At 38.7% G+C, this 19,768-nt stretch overlaps 1 protein-coding gene across 1 annotated transcript in view; it reads right to left on the reverse strand.

Annotated features, from left to right (window-relative positions):
• The window catches only part of SPAG16 (sperm associated antigen 16), a 418,055-nt gene that overhangs the window by 101,491 nt on the left and 296,796 nt on the right, over positions 1-19,768 (reverse strand). Inside the window, 1 exon segment of the mRNA XM_009329669.1 lies at positions 11,916-12,042. Within this exon segment, the coding sequence (XP_009327944.1) occupies positions 11,916-12,042 (127 nt within the window).

Here is a 19,768-nt window from a genome sequence, read left to right on the forward strand (position 1 = left end):
AAATTAACAAAAATATCTTTAATTATACAAATCCAACAACGGACTGTAAAGTATCCTTTGTCATTCAGGAGAGCGATCTTGTAGCCACTGTGGATACTTCTTTGAAAACATCAGCTTGATATAATGTCAAGATTTATTGTAGGGGGAAAAAAAGCTAGAGAACAAAACCAGGAAACCCCATTAGGCCTCTATTTAAAACCATGATTTAAGCACATCTTAAACAGATCATACAGGCCTCGTCCCTCTCCTCAGTTTCTAAAAGAATGTACCTGAAATAAGATTTACAGAAGGGCAACAAATGAAGAAAGATGAGCAATGGCTTATATATCTGGGAGATTAAATAGACACGGATTCTTCAGCTCTGCAAAGAAAGTAGGAGAAGATGTGTCAGCATGAAGAGGTTGAATAAGGAACAATTACTCAATAATTCCCACAGTATGAGAATCAGAATGTAGCATTAAGAGATTTAAAGCAAAGTTAGGGAAGTTATCATTGCTACGGGATCTGTTGGAAGCTAAAATATAAAGAAGTTCCAAAACAAAAGATCAGACAAGTTTAACAGAGGAGAGATCCATGAACACCAGACAAAGTGCATGAGGTCCCCAGCTCTGGGAGGTCCTAATCCATAGGGCATTGGAGAAAAGTAGCAGAGAAACCTCAGTGTTTACTCCCTCCAGTTTTATCTATTTTCCCTAAGCATCGCCTCCTGCCCACTGCCAGAGGTGGGATATTGGCAAAACAGACCTTTGCTATGACCCAGAAACACTCAATTTTTGCTCTTCTGTGTTTCCAGGCAGGATCATTGAAGTATTCCACGCATATTCATTTACAATATAAAACGTGAAAAGGGGAATGATGTTTGACATGAACCCAACATTAAAGAACTCTCTGTCATCACCACCACTCCCTGTTTTGCTTTATTCTAGAAGGGGGGGGGGGGGGGGGGGGGGAAGGATTAACTAAGATATTTCCTTTTTTCACTCAGTTTAATTTAGAGAGGAAAGGCTACACGTAAGTAGATTTTACCCTACTCCTCAAAAGCATGTGTTACTCAGAGAGATAACAGCTCTACATAAAGGGTATTTTCTTAAGTTGAAATACAGGCAAAGAAATAAAGAAAGTTCATTCCAGAGGAAAAAACAAAACAAACAAACAGTTCAAATATCCAAGTCAGGCTTTGGAGGCTGTTTATAGAATTTCTTTTCTTCCTTATTTTCCCATTCACCATCACGGATACTATTTTGCCACAGAAAAAGAAAGGGAATTAAAATACTTTATTTTGTTGCCCAAAAGTCTCAGTACAAGAAATGTTTTTCTGCCCAGGAAATGACCATGTGCTTGCTGGTGTGAGCCTTTACAAAAGGACAGGCAATATTTATGAGCAGTTTGAAGGCTTCCTAGTGAATATCCATCTGGGAAACGTGGATATGCAAGTTTTGCACTCTCTCTCTCCTAGGTCAGTTATCTAATCCTAAAATTGCATCCAATTTTCTCTGAGGAATAGTTCTGCATAAGCATAAGTTAAATGCCTCAAAGGCATCTAAATCATTATTTTCTTAGTAGTGGAACAGCATTAAAAACAAAGAAATGAAAATCATGTTTTCATGACAAAGGGGATTTTGTCTCAGGCCTCAAATTCATTTCAAGCCAATGGGTTTGTTTTGTTGGCATGCAGGCTTGACAAAAAGAGGCTTGGCAGATACTGTAGTAGGAGCAAATTTCTGGCACTTTTTCCTTTTCAGCAAACACGATGCCTTTCCATGTACATTAGACCACCATTTCAGCCAGTTCTGACTGCTAGCAGCAACAGAATAACTGCAGAGATGCCCTGAACTTTGTCTCACTCACCTTTTTCCACCTGGCCCATGAAATGCAAGCAAGACTCCCAGACTGATTCATAAAAAATAACAAGCACTCCTAGGACATCTGTATGGAGATTATATTGTTAATCAATTTATTTTGCATAGCCACATGGATCACTTGCTATTGATGATTACGCATTTTAGTTCCTGTGACAATTTGTCAATAAAATAAAAATAAAAATAAAAAAAGTATGCTAAGGACAGCATACTTTTAATTTAAAGATGATCTCCTTCTTGAAAAGAGATGCCACTTTCCAAGCTCTCAAAAGAATTAGCTCATGAATATATTTCATTTACCAAGTGGAAGAGCTGTTCAAGGAATCAAAACTTTCTTGGTAATCACAATACAGGTATCCAGAGGTGAATAATTTTCTTTTAGAGTTCAGTTACTTTTAAAAATGAATATTGGAAAAATAGCAAGTTTGATAAAAATGTAGGTTTTCAGTTACTGAAAGTGTGTTATTTAAACTCAGCATAGACTGGCATAGTTTTTACCCCCAAAAAAGTGGAAAGCTAAATACTGTTTACAGATTGTTTTAAAGATTTTTTTACACAAAAGCATCTGACATTTCATTTCAAAGTTTTCATTCAAAATATGGACTTTGCTTCTTGAAAGGGAAAAGAATGGTGGGTAAATAGACCAGATTACCTAAATTATCCTTAAGTTTGAAACAACATACTTGAGTTACTTAGGTTGTCACAAGGATTACTTTTTTCTCCAAAGCATCCAATCCCAATGGACTCTGTCTCCTTCTCTCTAAGTATTTGCTTCCCTTGAACAAACCGCCCAACTTCTTTTCATAAGCGTATGTTCTACACTCCCAACAAAATTCTGGATCGGTCCACAAAGCTACCAGCTAACTAATGACTCTTGGTTAGTGATGGAAATGCATTTAATTTCAAGTGTCAAAGATGCAAATCGCTGTCCCCTTACAGATTCCCTGACCTATCCAGTCCTTGGCAGAGAATGTTACGGCTGTTCTATCTTGCATGTTTAACACCTAGAAAGTACACACAAATACTAGATCAATATAATACCTTACTTCAAAAATCCCTTTCTTTTATTACAGGATATGAATGATGAATGCAGTATGGATTCATTTCATTATATACAATACAGATGCTTTACTCAAAACACAAGACCTGGATAGCTGTCAATATTTAAGAGGAGCTTTCATGGAAGAAAGGCTGTGATGACCTTCAGAGGTCCTTACTCTCTGACTGTCTGCAGGAATAAGTTAATCAGGAGATGAAGCTCTTGTATCTAAGCCAGGCTTGAGATGGAGCTGTGCAGTTTGAGTGAAAGAAAGGAGTTCTCATTCAATCACTGTAAATACATTCAAAGCGGGAATTTGCTAATTGCAGCACTCTGTAAGCTGGATTTCATATAAACAATAAATACGAAATAGAACACATGGACCTAGTAAATTTACAAAAGCAGTAAATGCTAGAGATGAGATGTTGAATACATTATTAAGACTTGTGCCTAGTTTAAATGGGATTAGAAAAAACCCAACCTGTTGCAAACCATTTTAATTCAGTTTGTGGATAGCTGCTGGAGAATCAAAATTTTGATCAGTTATGCCCCACTTGGGATGCATAAAGCTCCAATTTTCAGCTTCTGTTAGTTTAATGCAAGGATGGCAAAAATCATGCGGACATTCCCTTCATTTACTTCTGGAACAAACAATTTGCTCATCACCATGTTTTGGCTGACTGCCTGAACAGCTGAAACTGTTGCTTCTCCTTGAAGAATAACATTTAACCAGTCAGATAATAATCCATTCAACCTGGGGTCCTCAAAAAACCCTAACAGGTCAATATATTGCTCTAATGAAGCACAACCCTGGCTGCCAGAACATTGTTTTTATGCTGGGTATATGCAGGCAAGTGAGATGGGAATATTTAGTACTACAGTATCTACTTGAAAAAGGCTGGCTCTATTAAACAGCTGTCCATCTTCTCGCACTCCAGGGAAGGAAGCATTCCTCTCTAACAAAGATGAAGGGTATATCAATGGGGCTAATCTCTTCAAAGTGCTCAGCGCTCAAAGCAATTGCCTGCAGTAGGACACAGTCCCCACCCTCATTAGCTCAGCAAAGAAAACACAGCCAGAGACAAAATACTATCCTGCAACTAGGGCAAAAAATGTAAGACAAGGGGTTTCCAAGCCACCTCCCTTTCCTTTCCAAAGGACAAATATTTTGTACATTTTAAATTATGTGTGTACTGAAAATAAAGTCATACATCTTAAGAATCCCTTTTCTTTTCTTTCTAGCATATTTAAATATTGTGGAGTTTGCTCATATTGAAAAACGGTCATGACACAACAGAAATACTGCATGGCACAACTCTTCTCCTGATCAACAAAGGGGAAAAAAAATCAATGCCAACTTTTCCCTTTTGAAAAACTGCAATAGCCAGAAATAAGGAAAGTGATAGTTTCATGCCCCCATGGAATAAGGAGACAAAATGATCTGTCAATCAGCTTATATTTGCATAAGTTCCAATCTACCCACTGCCTCCAAATTAGAGAATTTTATGGTCAGGAAAACAAATGTTGAGAATGAGAGAGATGAAATACAGCAGCACTGAGGGGAGAGGTGAGAATTATGAGACAAGGAATTATTGTGGAATAATGTAGTCTTCCAGTACATCCTTTTACTCCCATGCTGACCATAGGAATAATTAAGAATGGTCAACAGATGTAAGCATTCCTCAGAGGAAGAGGGCTGACATGGACATATTGCCAATCTGACTTCCAAGACTAAGCAGCATGATCAGGATTAGAAAATAGGTCATGGGTTGTGTAAACCAACTCAGACCACACGGGAATCTCTCCAGGGAGTCCACTAATGGATTCATCAGTTCAAACATGCAGGCTGGGCAGGCTACCTAGGGACAAAACATCAATATTGGTGCATTGTCTAAGAGCACACAGTTGGGGCAATAGCATTTGCCTATTGCAAAGCTCTGCCAAAGCAGGGATTTCAGCTTGAAGTACAAAGCACAAAACCTTTCTACTAGTGTGGGTGAGGTGAAACAGCCCACCAACATTCCCTCTATCCGAGGTATAATTTTTGAAAATCTTTTGCTTGAATAAAACCAGCTTGGTCAACAAATGGTGGACCTGCAAGTTTATTTCCCACAGATCAGTTTAAAGTAGGGATGCACATTCAGACATGGACCAAACACATATCACAGACTTTAAAATTGTCTTTCATTCTCCCTGTAATCCTTGCTGATTGTTGATTGATGGTTCCTTTGTTATGAAAAGTTTTATAAAGGGATACTCAAGTTTGGAGTAACGAGAAAAAGAGAACGAGAGAAATGGACGAGACAAAGGAGAAATGGAGACCTACCACTGCTTGCAATTTGCCAGTGTAAAGTAAAAGGCCTGACTTTGGCATTTAGTCCTATCCCATTTTGGAAGGAAGGAAGAATAGTTTTTCGTGACTGATTGCTACTTGGCCCAGTTTCTGCAGAAGTGTCCCCTGCGCTGGCCTGGCAGAGGAGGCACGCACGAGAACAGTGCGTGCGACACAGAGCACTGACACAGCACTTAGAGACAAGCTGAAGCCAAGAAAGTGAAGACAAACTAAAAATGCTGATCACCAAATAAAGAGTGGAGAACTAAGAGATGCGGGTGGCTGCATTTGTGCTCACCAAGCAAAACTTGTAAGAGTGTGGCTCAATTATATTTAAAGGAAAGAGAACATGTGAATCCTTAGTTTGTATAGTAAAGGGTGTGTAAGGATGCAGTGAAACCACACAGATCTTGCAGTGCTGAACCCATAACGAAGAAAAGGGTTCTGATGGGACAGACATTAAGCAATTCATGATGGGAGAAAGAAGAGGGAATGAGTGATGTACAAGATTGTAGCTTATGCTCTTCGAATAGACATGAGAAAAGCTTGAATGAAAAGCAAAACAGGCAGCAAAATAAGGAAGAACTAGTCTCAATTTTCTAAGTGAAGAGCAAATATTTCAAAGGAATTGGAAAGATGTGTTCTAAAAATGGCTTGATCACTTTGCCACCCTGTTAGGTGGAGCTATAGCACTGTAGCAAGTCCAAACTGATTAATAACCAGAATTGGGAGTTGTCCGAGTCCTGTGTAAAGTCCGAGTGCCAGGACAAATCCAAAGAATTATACCTATCTCTATTTCAGTCTTTCTATATATCAAGCTCTCTTTGCATATTGGGCATCAATTTGCAAATTTACTACATTCATGCATGAGTGCCCAATTAATGCATGCACAAGCACCCAATTAGTTCATGCATGAGCACCCAATTATCTTATGCATGAATGCCCCATCAGTTTATGCATTGACACTCAATTAGTTGACATAATTAAATTAACAATATTAAATAACATGTCCCAAATTAATTTACATGAGTGCCCCATCGGTCCATGCATGGATATACACCCACATCGGGGCAGGGACAGCTGTGGCCCGTGGGTGACCTACAGTGAAGCAGTGACAGCCTGGAGCAGTGGAGGAAGAGCAGTAAGGAGCACGGAGGGGCGGCAGACAGAAGCCATTACACACACAACCCCAACCTCCCGCATCACCTGTTGCTGCACCAAAGGAATTGGGATGATGGAGCACAGCCCACAGCGAAAACAAGGTAAGCAGAGAGTAGGAAGTGCGGAGGAGAGATGTTTGGTTTAAGCTGAGACTGGGAAAGGGGGAGGAAAAGCATTTACTTAAGCACTTGTTTAATTCTTCATGTTTTCTTTTTTCTCAATACCCAGAATCAATGATCAGAAGTTTGCGTTAATTGGCAATAACTTAAATTAAGTAAAAATTTCCCAAGTCGAGACTGTATTGCCTGTGACAGCATACACATAGTCAGAATTGAGGTAGGGACTCGGGCATTGAACTGCAAGGGGAAAAGCACCCTAAGGAATCAATTGATGTTATCAAGTAATCTGCCTTGGAGATTAAAGAACACAGAGCAATAAAATGTTGTAATGAAAAAAGCTTTTTAGTCAGAAATGGGGGTCATAGGGAAAAACACACATTAATGTCAGCACATAATTGCACTATATGGACAAAATCAGATGCTGCTAAAAAGATTACTGTGGTAAATTCTGCACTAGAGGATTTTTTTCTCCCATCAAGCATGACTTTAACTGTAAGCAAGAGGGAGACAAATACAACAAGCAAGCTTCAGAAACTGCAGAAAAAGTGAGATTGAGTCAAGATCTTGTCCTCTTCCGGTTCTCTTGATACCTGGACACAGTCCCCTCCTGAGATCCGAGAGGTGCAGGTGCATCCCCTGCTCTCCCCACATCCAGCCGCCAATTGCAAAATCCACTATACCACTTCCCAGCAAAGAAGAGCTTCTTCCATCCTAGAAAAATTCCCCACCCTGCCAAGATGAAGCTTTATCTACTCAGTGTCACTTAAGTGGTATCAATTAACCAAAAATGTGAAGGAAAGAAGGAGAAAAGACAGACACCTGGCACCTCAATACCGGCTTGTCTTTGCAGCCAATATACCAACTGAAATTGAGGAAATCAAAGAGAAAATTGAGTGGGCACCTCACTGCAAGATCAAATCTCTAAATAAATGAGACTGCCATATAATAAATCAGTATTATTTATGTTTCCTTTAAGAAATAGAATATATACTCAACTGGGCACATATGAATTTAAAAATACAATTTATACCTCTGAGCTTTTTCCTTCCACTTACAAGGACTGTTTCTACCAGTTCTGTTCTAGCACAGAAATTGTTACCAGGTAAGGAATCTGAAAACTGTAATTCTGGAACTTTACCTGAAGACTCAATATCAGCAGAAATTCTAACAATCTGAGGTTTAATCTCCATGCCTCCATCCTTCATGAGGCCTGTGTGGATCGCCTGTGGCTTTAATGTTATCAGTAATGGCCCAAATAATGTCAAGTGAAAATATTGAAAATATTTCAGCAATCGCATCCCAGAAAATCCTGTCAATAATTCTGTATTCAGTAAAGGGTGGGTAATATAGAGAAAGAAATTCTTTAGACCATTATTTAACACCAAAACCAACTCCAGACCAAACAGCAAAAAATTGTTACCCGTTGGACTAATGGCTGTTTCATGGTACTGGTCTTGTGTAATGTCATGTGATGTGTAATTAAGCAAATTAATCTTGCTTTTAGATAGCAACACTGAGCAGTTACCCTGAAGCCACCATGGTTGACAATGGTACCATTTGTTTGACAGTCACTTCCTAAAACAACGTGTCTCCTGTACCCCCAGAATTCCTATCTCCTAAAATGAACCATTCCTATCACAAGGTAATCTTGATCCTGGCATTTCTCAACTTTCACATTAATCTACAACCTTCACATTCTTTTAATATATTCTCCCTCTAAATAAAATAGGTACATATTGCCCATTGAGATGTTCAGAGGCATTGTAAGGCTATTTATTCATGCTCTGGCAGAAGAATCACATAGCCTTCACACCTCTTCAATGCTGAGAGCAGCACTGCCCAGCTTGGATGGAAGCAGGTTCAATGATAACACCTCATTGTATCTCCAGATCTCAAAATATAGCAGTATATTTTTCCCTTGGCCTTATTGTAACTGCTATTGGTTTTGGACTGTTGCTGTGGGGTTTGTTTGGTTTGTTTGTTTTAATATGTTATGATAATAAATAAGTATGTCGTAGCATATAAACTAGGATCCTCTGCAGCTTCTCTAACTCTTACATATGCAATGCTGCATTGTGATTAATCGTTAAGTACATTTTCTAAACAGCAACTGGAAACACAAAAGGTGATGACAAGAGGGTGTTTAAGGGATTCATGAATGCTGCACAAGAACATAAGTACATGGAGGTGCTGGTTAACTTTCATATGAAAAAATAAAAGTAAATTTAGTTTAAAAATCAGTTACATTGTGGCCCATCTTGCACAGCAACCACAACTGGTCCCCATCTGAGACCATTCACAGCATGCAGAATTCAAAGGACATGTTCCTTTGTATTTCTGATATTAAGCATAATATTGAAGATCATTGTCCCTAGTGGGCTGAGTCCCAGCCAGCTCCATCACCACCTCTCATTGCAAGACCGTGAGCTAGTTTCAGAAAGACTGGGGGAAAGAAGAAAATCCACATAAAGTGCAATTGTAATTATTCATGGAATTAATTTCTCCTCATTCACAAGTATGCCATATTGCAAAGGCCACCTCTAAGCCGAGCTAAAGAAAAGCTAAGGCAGAGTGTAGCTAAAACAGAAAGATTTCTACACAACTTTTTTCATTAACTTATTTAAGATCTGAGTGTGGCTCTGGTAAAGCAGAAAATGGCTTTATGGTCAAGCGTTTATGCCATGAATAGCATTCGGATCACTAGAGTTAGCAAGGACTGTCCCCAATAACGACATCAAGAGAATCCCAGCAACTTACAAACTCATTCTTCATACTAGCTCTTTGTTAAGCAACTCCCATCCAGTGCATGTCATAGGACAAAAGATAGTGCCACTTAAAAACAAAAGGTAAGATGTGTTTGTCTATATTGCATTTGCAATGATAATTACTTGAAAACAATACAAAGGAAAACCAAACAAAAATCTTCCATTAGTTGGGGACTTACTATCTCTGACCTCAATCTCATTTCCTGATACTACCAAACTTTTCATAAACCCCTTCTAACATTATTAGGTATAATTTAAATAATTACTGAACAGAAGAAAAAAACTCAACCATGGCTCTCTAATATAGTAATTAAATCCACCTGTAAGATGCTGAACAATTTGTTTCCAGTGTCTGTGACTATTAGTGCAGTCAAGTATTTTACACTAGGTGGTATAATATCACCAGGAGAGACTGAGGGATACAACTGGAAATTAAGACATGCTTTGACAAGGTCAGAAAGATCCACCCAAACTTCTCCACAGGCAGAGGTCCCAAATGAGACAGATGTCCCGTGCCCAACAGGCTGTTAGTTAAACATAGGATATATTCTTCCATCACCATTTATTTTTGGAGTATTCTGGCTGTTTGACTTATTTCAACCTCGTTATGTTTTATTAGTTAACTCCACTCAAATGACTGACTGAATAGTTTAGATTGACCAAATCCATGAATTACTGTTTAGACAAACAATGCAGGAACTTGCTGGATCATTTTATTTAGCCCTCTGATGTTGCAGACAAGCACATCGTTCAGCCTCTCTCACTGATGCATCAAGGGCCATTTTAGGATTACTCAGGCTAACTGGTTTAGCTAGCTTGGCAACTCCAGTATTAGCAAAAAAAAAAGCTATGACAACATGGTGTCAGCATGAGTTAAACATCCACAAACCCAGGGTCCCAGAAATATTCACCTCAGACTGGGTCCCACACGGCATTGCTAGCAGTAGCCAAACCAGCTGCACCCAAGCAAGGCCAGGTTTGCTAAACAGTACTGCATCATTCCCCGCGGATGCAGTGTAGAAAACGCGTTCCTTCCAGCCACTTATCAAGTAAGTTAAATACTGCTCCATAACAAATATATATTAGTATGCTTGTATTTCTACAAGGTGCCTATTCAGAATGGGCATTGCCTTTTCAGTCTGTGTGTGTGGATAATGCCTCGCCCTCTGTCCCTAGTTAGGTGATGTAGGCACTATCTCTCTTCAAACAACAGGCATTGCAATAGTCTCTTCTAGCTAGATATTTTCCTATCTTTAGCAAGGTGTGATTGCATCCTGTTGCATTATGCCTCATCGTGATCATCCATCCCAATTTGATATCTCTGTTGTGTGGTTACTCCTGCAGAGAAAATTTTGGATTTTATCCAAATAATGGAAAAATTTGCCCATTTAGATTACCTGAAGCTGATAACCTTTCTGCTGGAAAGTTCCTATCTGCCTAGAAACATTGCTACTGCATTTTTCAGGGATGTGATTCCTTTGCAAATGACCCAACATTATACTTCAGAAAACAAATGCAAAACTTCTTCAAATCCTCCTGAAGAAAAAAAAAAGCTCTTATTCCAAATTACACACATAAATAGAATAGTGGTCAAATTTGTCTTTAGGAAGCTGTCAAAAATGGACAGTGTCAATGTTTTTTTTTTTCCCTTGGAAAGGAAAATACCTTATTTAATGGTACAGCAGGGAGATCTGTGAAACGACTATACAAATACTATAGAATTTGATGGCAAAATTTTCTGCCAAGTGACTCAATATATTGATATTATGCATTTCACAGTATGTGGGTCATTATGACACAAAATCATACTATTATTTTTGTTTAAATGATTCCTTAATTCTCTCTCATATTCTGTTGAAACATTATACTTTATGCACTTAACAAATAATGCAAATGCATACATATTTTTCAATATACCTATATTACATTATATATTATTGTATTATATCATATCATATTGCACTACCTTTGAGTAAGAACGATTTCCTAAGCTAGGATCTAATTTTGTGCTGCAACATGAATGCTTGTCCACACTTTGGAATTGAAGATTAATATTGGTTTCAAAACAAACAAAAAACCCCAAATATTTTACAACAGCCCCTCTTCAAATGAAAATGCACGTTCACTCACAATATTGCTGACATGGTAATACATAGTTGATGATGAAAAATAACTGGTTACTTCAATTCTTTGTGCATAGTGAGCAGTCCTGTCAACACAATGAAGTTCTGAGGCAATAATAAAAGGACTTAGTAAGATTGGTTTTGAAATGCAACTACAGAATTAGCAAATAAAAGAACAAACAGTAATGGAGAATAAACTTCACTAGAACATAGGTAATCTCATGAAGTATTTTACCCTGTGATCATTTCTGTATTTTATGTAATATTTTTGTAATTAATTGCACTTTTTGTTATTGGACATTTTTCATTTTATATAAATGGACCATTAGTCCAATTTGCCAATCTAGTCAGTAGGAAACAAGTGTATTGATCATTGGTACAATGAGGCATCTGCTCTTTAAAATTTACACATCTATGCTGTTTTACACGTGCTATCTGGCTTCAGACCCAGAGAGAGATTAGAGAGATTTAAAAATAAAACATGTCTTAGATAGAAAAAGTTGTTTTACAATCCTACCAGAGCAATCAAAGACAACCTGGTTGGCAGGATGTGGGCCTGCATCTACGGTTAAAATAGGGACTGACTTCCAAATGTCCCAGACCTTCATCACACCAGAGGAGTCACAGGAAGCAATCGTATCACCCTGTCAATGTTGGAAACAAAATAAAGGCATTGCTTCTGCACTTTTGCAAAGAAGAAAGCATATGATCCAGGGCTGGATACTCATTGATGCCCTTAGCCCTGATTTTTAATTTGTCTACTCATGTTTTTAATGTGAAGCATAAGATTAGAGCAGAACATACACTCCTTCATTGCTGTACATTCATGAATAGCCATGCTAAGGACAATCTCAATCATTTCAGTAAGTCAGAAGCATGTGGGGACTATCTATGCAAGGAAAGATAGCAGGACCATGTCCCCCATGCCTCTCTTCAATATTATTTTAGGAAAAAAAAAAACCCAAACCACAACTAAAAAAGTGGCAGAAGTATTTTGTATACATAACATACGAACAAATGTAAAAATCAAAGAAGGCAGGGTAAAGGATGCCCAGACGTAATTTTGTTTAGCTAATTCCTGCCACCATAACAGAACAAAACCCCTAGCTACCAATGTAGAAACATTTACTTTTCATTTTAACCTCCTAAATAAAAATTCAAAATCCTCAAACCAGCTCAGCTGGTATGCACTCGGAGTTATCAAAGTCAATGTCTTTTCCAATTTACGCAAGAGTGTAAGATTAGATTAAAGGATATTGTTTTGAAGGAGAATCACAATGGTATGGAACTGAGAATCAGGTAAAACTTGGGTCAGATGCTGCATCCATGACTTTTTTATATTCAGTTAATTTTTACATCTTTCATGTAAATAATACCTGCAACAAAATGTGTGGAGTTATCCAGCAAATAGAGGAATTAAGATCTGAAAATATCCATTGCCTTCTCAAGTAGAAAGTAATGGCCTGCGAAACACTATCATGGTATAAGTATAATGAAGTCTTTAGGTTCATTTGGAGGAGACCTAAAATGTCAAAACTCCATTCTGGCTTGTAACAGGGACTAATACAGAGTAACACCGAGAAACAAAGTAATCATTGCTTGGAGAATTCAGCCGGCAATGCGTAAGCTCTCAGCAGTCTCTGTTCTGCAAAAAAGCTCAGTAACCGTAACTACATCACACCTCAACATAGTGGTGCTGAGCATTATGGAAAAGCTATTTGTTTAACTGTCTCACCAGCTGTACCCACCTAATTCTCTTTCATTTCATCTGGCTCCTTTCATGAAGTTCAGCCTATACAAATGACAAGGTCAAGCAGGCCGTTCAGGAAACAAATAACAAAAAAACCCAAACAACACAGCTACACTCCAAATTGTGGCATGGCTGGAACTGGATCTCAATAATGCAAATTTTGTATGGGAAAAAAGAAAAGCATCATCATGGATATGAGACTGGAAGAGTTGTCAAATCCAGCCTCCTACTAATACAAGCAATGCTTTCATATGCTTGCCTTGATAAAAGTACTGAATTCCAGATTAGCAGCAGTTCCCCCATCCACCCCCTGCTGCTGATCTAGAACCTGCCTGTTCTTGCATTTATAAATTTTTCAGCACATTAAGTATAAAGCGAGAGTTTAAAAGTGCTTGTTCACATGCAATCTATATCCTTTAGGTTACATACAAGGGGTTTTCTGCAGAAATACTCCTCCCTTCTCCCCTGTCCCTGATGCACTTCACTTACAGTATCATTCATATCTCCCCTCAGACACTATTTTCTGGGCTAAACAGCTGAAGTTCTTTCTTCTCTCCTCCCCACACCTTTAAGATAGCATGGAGTCTGGATTAACTATGAATGTACCTATCACTGATTTTTATAAAGCAACTCTTGCAAAAGTGATCACCAATTTTGGAAGCCCATTCTGAGATCCCTGTAACCTGACTTCCAGAGAGGTTAAAGATGCTTATCTCCGCTGAGCAGAGGTTTCGGTGAAGCTGGCACACAGCAGCAACTATGAAGTGGGAGGGTGGGACAAGCATGATCCAGTGGGATGTCTCCTTTCCTCAGGTCATCATCCATCATGCCAGTAAAGGGAAGAGGAAATGAGTATGTGCATGTAGAAAGATCCCTCCATTCCTCAGTGTTAGTACTTGGCTTCTGGACCAGCTCTCCACACCTCACCATCCTCTCTCTTTTCACTTTCTTCTGCAAAGATTATGTCCAACATTATCAACAGTCCACTGGAAATCACTGGTATCCCTTATACCCATTATTTCATAACCTTTAATATGACTTTGACATATTCTTGCATTTTACTTCTGATTTTTTCCATCCGTAGAGGCATTTTAGGAAATAATACCTTTTTGGGGATGGTTTTGTTATGGTTTAGAATATGCCTGTCTTCAAACTTGTTTTGTATATGTCCAATATACTTCAGTTCACTTCGGTTCAATAAATGCTCCTTAATTACAGCTTTGGTAACTAACTCAGCAATTTTGAACTAGATCAAGGGGACAGCCCATCTGGGTAAGACTGCACATAACCCACTCAGTGCAGTTACAGAAGACATTCCAGTAGGTGTTCTGTGACTCCTTCTTACATCGTCAACAGTTGTGTCCATGGATTTTCAATATGACATTTCTCTCTTAAATAACAGCATCGTTCAGCTAATAGATGATAATAGCACCAAGAATGCTTCACTGAAATAAATATTATGCAAACATTGATCAGAGACAGTCCCTGCCACAAAGTGACTGCAACTGTAGAGCTGACTTTGACCTTCCCACTGGCCCAGATTAAGGGATCGTTACTAGTTGCATAATTATGAGGAAAACAATCTGATCTACTTTTACTACAGGTTCTTCCTCGTATGAATTAATTTTGCTACAGTAGCTGGCACACCACAAGAGAAGATTCATGCCCCATCCTCTTTCAATCTTGCCATCCTATTCTCTGCCACATTTATTTTCTCCCATTTCCACCACAGATGCTTAAGAAATACAAAGGTAAGTAAATCTCCCCCCCGCAGGAATTTACACAGTCAAATCGTTAGTAGGTACCAGATACATTGAATCACCCTAACTCGTTACTTAAGCTCTCTTTCATGAGGTGATTTGTGGCCACATCAGAAAGGACAAGCCCCCCTGATCCTTGCAGATACCACTTGAGCAGAAGCAGTGCTGCAGAAACCTGGTCTGGGAGCACCACGCCACCGTGCTAGGTGCTGTGTAAACAAACTAGAGAAGGTGGTCCTGCTCCAAAGGGTTTACAATCTATCTTAGTAGCAAGATCAGCCAATTCTTGCTGTCAAAAGTCTGCAGACTTTTTGTCAGTTTCCTCCCAGATGCCTGGTATAGACAAACTGTGCATAAAATGCAATGCCCAGTAGCATATTTTGCCTGATTTCCATGAAAAGGCAGTAGACCTCGTCTGCAAACAGAAGTAAGAAAACACAGGGTTCTGACAGTAACACAGCAACACATGCTAACAGGTATTTTATCAGCCTTGGCATACTCTGTCCACAGACTTATTATTAAATGCATTAATTATTACTGATACCTAGGCAGCTGCTACACTAAAAACATACCAAAAGGATTTTGTTAATGAGCCAGCTATTACATTTCACCGCTTCTTCGCTTAATGTCATCTCTATTACATACCTTTTCTAAATCAAGTGAGCTGGAGATGTGGGATAACAACTTTTCAATAGGAAGAAATAAACCAGGAATGTAATCAAGCTGAAGGATAATTTGAAGCTACATGCCATTCAAAGAAAAAGAAAGAGATAAGTCATATGTTAAATGAACTCATTTGCCTCTGGCCACAGGCCATTTTCAAATGCTTTAAAGTGGAAGCACTTTGAATTCTCCTATGAGCTTTTGGCTTTTTTATTCCTTTTACAGTTATTATTTTAGTTATTCATGGAAAAGCCCTCTGCCTTGCTCTTCGTTTTCTTCTTTTTGTTTCTTGCCACACTAAAGTCTTTTTTATGATGTCTTTTTCATGACACATTTTACTGAACAGCAAGCTGGACCATCAGGGCTTGACTGATTTTCCTACATGTAAAAGGAGGAGACAATGAGATCCAAGGAGAAAATGTATAAAAGCAGATTTACGTTGTAGTGATTTTCATTTGCACTACATTTTATGCTGCAGCAGCCACAGCTCAGTTCTATTACTTCCTCTAATCAAAGAGCATGTAGAATGATTCATAAAACTGGTAAGACTTGCTTCCTATGCTATATAATCAAGTTGGTACTTTTTTTGTGTGTGCACACTGAAGTAATTAAAGAATTTATACAAGGATTCAATTAGTCTGGATTCAAAGACTGGTTCTGTTCCAGGCTCCCCTTAAAGGACTTTGCAAGTCCTTTAATTGCCTTTACAGTTCCACCCTCCACTCTTTACCTTCCCTGCTGACTTAATGAACATCTTTATAACACAGAAGATCTCCCATTAAAATGGTTATGCTCAGCCCCATAGACAACATAATCCCAATGTCAATTGGCACTTGCAAACCATTGTAACACAAATAATTATAACATCAGGAATTAACAGACATATAATTTCCAGGAAGTTTCAAAAATCCGTTTCCTTCTTTCCTTTTTTTTTAATATACATTTTTTTCTTGTGAATATTAATAATGATTAACAACGGGACTAATCACCATGTACACTTCAGGCAAATATTTCCTGAAAATTGTTGTTTCACACTAGCGATAAGGATAAAAATCTGAATAGTTATGTCTCTTGCTTATGAACACACCTCTGGATTTATTGCTGAAAGATCAATAATACATGAACTGCAACAAGTGGCTTTATCTAATTTAGACTGTGATAAACTCTTCCCAGGAGTATCCTCTTCAAAGTTTAATTCTGAAGGCAGGTCAGGAGTTGTTTCATGACCTTTTGCAAGTATTTTTAAAAAGGCAAAATAGTGAGTAAACAGGCAACTCATTTTCACTATGACAAGTTCATAGTCAAATCAGTCAAGTTTACTGATTTGCAAGTCCTTTGTTTTCAAAACAGATGTAGCTGTATGAAGTATATTTTAAGGGACTCTTATGATGACTAGACTAAGATTTTCATCAACCTCAGTGGAAACAGATTCAAGCTCTAGGCCCCTTGCTAACTAGAAAGAAGCTTGATAATTATTTTCCCTTTCTATTACTATTGGGAATCTGGTTGACCTCTGGCATAACAAAGGGCTGATGAGCTTGGTACCAGTCTTACTAGTCTTGTTACCAGTCTCTGAACTAAGTAAAAGGAATCTGTTCTGTGTACATTAAGTGTGGTAGAAACTCCTTGCCAGTAAGTGCCAGTAGACAAAGTGGCCATATGAGGAATAGCTTCAGCTACCTCAAACTGAGACAGACTCGAATAATCTGCATCTCTAAGATGCTCCTTGTGGGACACAGCCTAAGTCACTTAACTCTACCACCATTTTATATGCGTTAAAGTGAACATTTTTAAGAGAAGGAATCATTACCTCCCACATTTACAGCATGAAGCACATCAGAAACCTGATGAGAGTTATTACCTCAGGCCTTGTTGTAATGCAAAAACTAACTACACTCAGAAAAAATAACAGGGGGCATGCACAGCAGACAGAGTCCCATCCCCTGTGCCACCCCATCCAGCAGGGTGGAATTGGGCTTTCTAAGCAGAAGCAAGCAAGGGCAGAGGGATCTCAAGAGAATCCAAGCAAGGGCAGGTGAATCTGCTGTAGTCATTACAGGGAAAAAGATTTTAATGACCAATTAAGACAAATGAATTATGTAAAATATGATAAAGATGGAGGAAAAATGCAGATGTAGTCCATTATTAGACTGATGACTAATCAATCACCACCCATATTTGAAATATCAGGCTTAAATCATCTCAGTTTCAAATGAAAATAGCATCATCTTAAAAAGACATGGAATTACTTAGCCCGGCAAAAATACAGAGCTACACTGATTACCACTTTGAAAGTGTAGCGGTCTATTTTTAATAATTATTTTCATCAAGAGTGGGGGAAAAGGGGTGATTAAGGGTTATTTACAGGCAGTGCCAGTGTCTTCCCATCTACTTTTTTACTAGCTTTTTCCTTTTATAGTTTCGACTTCTGCATCACTCAAAGTGACAAAGGACCATTTACGTTTCAAAACAACTAAACACCCAGAGCTCAAGCAACTGGGGTCTGGTTCTCACTCCCTGTGACATTTTTTACAGCTTTGAATAGACACAAACTGGTGAGACACCAGCGCTTCTGGAGGTGAGGTGAATCCAAGATATTGATGCAGAAAGAATCATCTCTCAGAGCTTCACTGCTGGTTCCTACAGAAGAACCCTCCAACTTTATTAGCAGTTGACAATAAACAACTCCTAATTTTGCACTGTGTAGAACTGGTACAACTTGCTGTAAGAATTTGGCTATTTTTGCCATACCTATTGTGATTACTGATCTATTGTAATGCCTTGATATTATGGTTCAATGTGCAGGTTTTGAGAGCGTACTGACTGTGCATACTCGGGGGCAAAAGCATCCTCTAATCCAGCCGTATGTGCACTGCAAGCATTTGAACAAACAGGCAATACAATATCTATTATTAAAAAACATTATGGATTCAAAACTGCAAGAATCTGTTCCAAGCTCTCTCTTAATCCCACTTACATGGCAATATCAGCACCTACCCCGCTAGCTCAAAGGAGACGCCTCAGGATAACTGATGTTTTATGCCTGTGGGAAGCAGAGATCATTCCTGTCCCAGCTCCAATTCTTTTGCTGGCTCTTTTTCCTTCAGGCACCCCAGCAGCTGAGGTTCAGAATGAATTTGGTAAGTCAAAACACACTTTACAAACATTATAGGGGAATTCTGTGTCAACGCTTTCCTCTTTCACACGATGCTGCAGTCTAGAACACAGACATACTGATCACATACTGTAACGAAGGTGAAAGAATGTTAGCTCATCAGAAGTGCTGTAAAAATGTAGGGTTCTTCAAATTAGCCACTCTAAATTATGGTCCAAGATTAAATACTTTGCAATTACTGCTGGTACATGCTGGGACCTGACCAGCTTCAGCTGTAACATTAGGACTGTCTGGAGGTGCTCAGAAGTGTGCAGTTGGAGACAGCAAGTCCTAGTGGAAAACACAAAGGAGAGAGAGGCACGTGGAAAAGTGCTGACTGAGGAGTGAGTGCTAATGCAGATAACCAAACAGAGCAAAGGGAACAACCAGACAGTCCTCGGGAGAGGTTTCGAGCAGAAGGGAAATTTATTACAGAAGGGTAGAGGCACATAGATGTCTCTTTAATGTAATCAGTGACCAAAAGTCTACTGCTATTAGAAAGCAGAGGAGAAACAAATATATCGGGAAGTGGAAAAAAGATGTGGATGAGTTGTCTGTGCTGATAAATGAACAGGTATGTGGGCCATCGCATACTAAGAAATTTAAAGGTATCAAAATAGCCTTTTTTTACTTCTTATCCTCATTTTCTCAGTGATGATTTTGATCAAGATGAAGAATAACCTAAAATTATATTATTTCTAGGTTATTAATTTTATCCTTTCAGAGGATAGATAAAACCCCTTGTGTCCTCCAAAGGAGGAGCTCCATTAAAAATAATCAATGCAAATGGCAGAGCTTTGTTGCAGCAGAATTTCCAGTTCTACTGACTTTCAGAAATAATGATGGATCATGGGCCTTTTGTTTGTTTACATGCACTCTGCAGGCTTTCCTCTTCCTGTGTGAAACATAGGGAATCTCTCTTCCCTTTGCCACATCAAGTAGCACGAAGTATCTTTTGGTGTTTGGGGAGAACAAGACATGCTAGGCTTCAGAAGCCCTTTGCATAAATTTACATATGAAACCCAAGATCACTGCACTCCCTG

This window comes from Pygoscelis adeliae, unplaced genomic scaffold (genome assembly GCF_000699105.1).
Source record: "Pygoscelis adeliae isolate BGI_AS28 unplaced genomic scaffold, ASM69910v1 Scaffold7, whole genome shotgun sequence".
In the NCBI taxonomy this organism is placed as follows: domain Eukaryota; kingdom Metazoa; phylum Chordata; class Aves; order Sphenisciformes; family Spheniscidae; genus Pygoscelis; species Pygoscelis adeliae.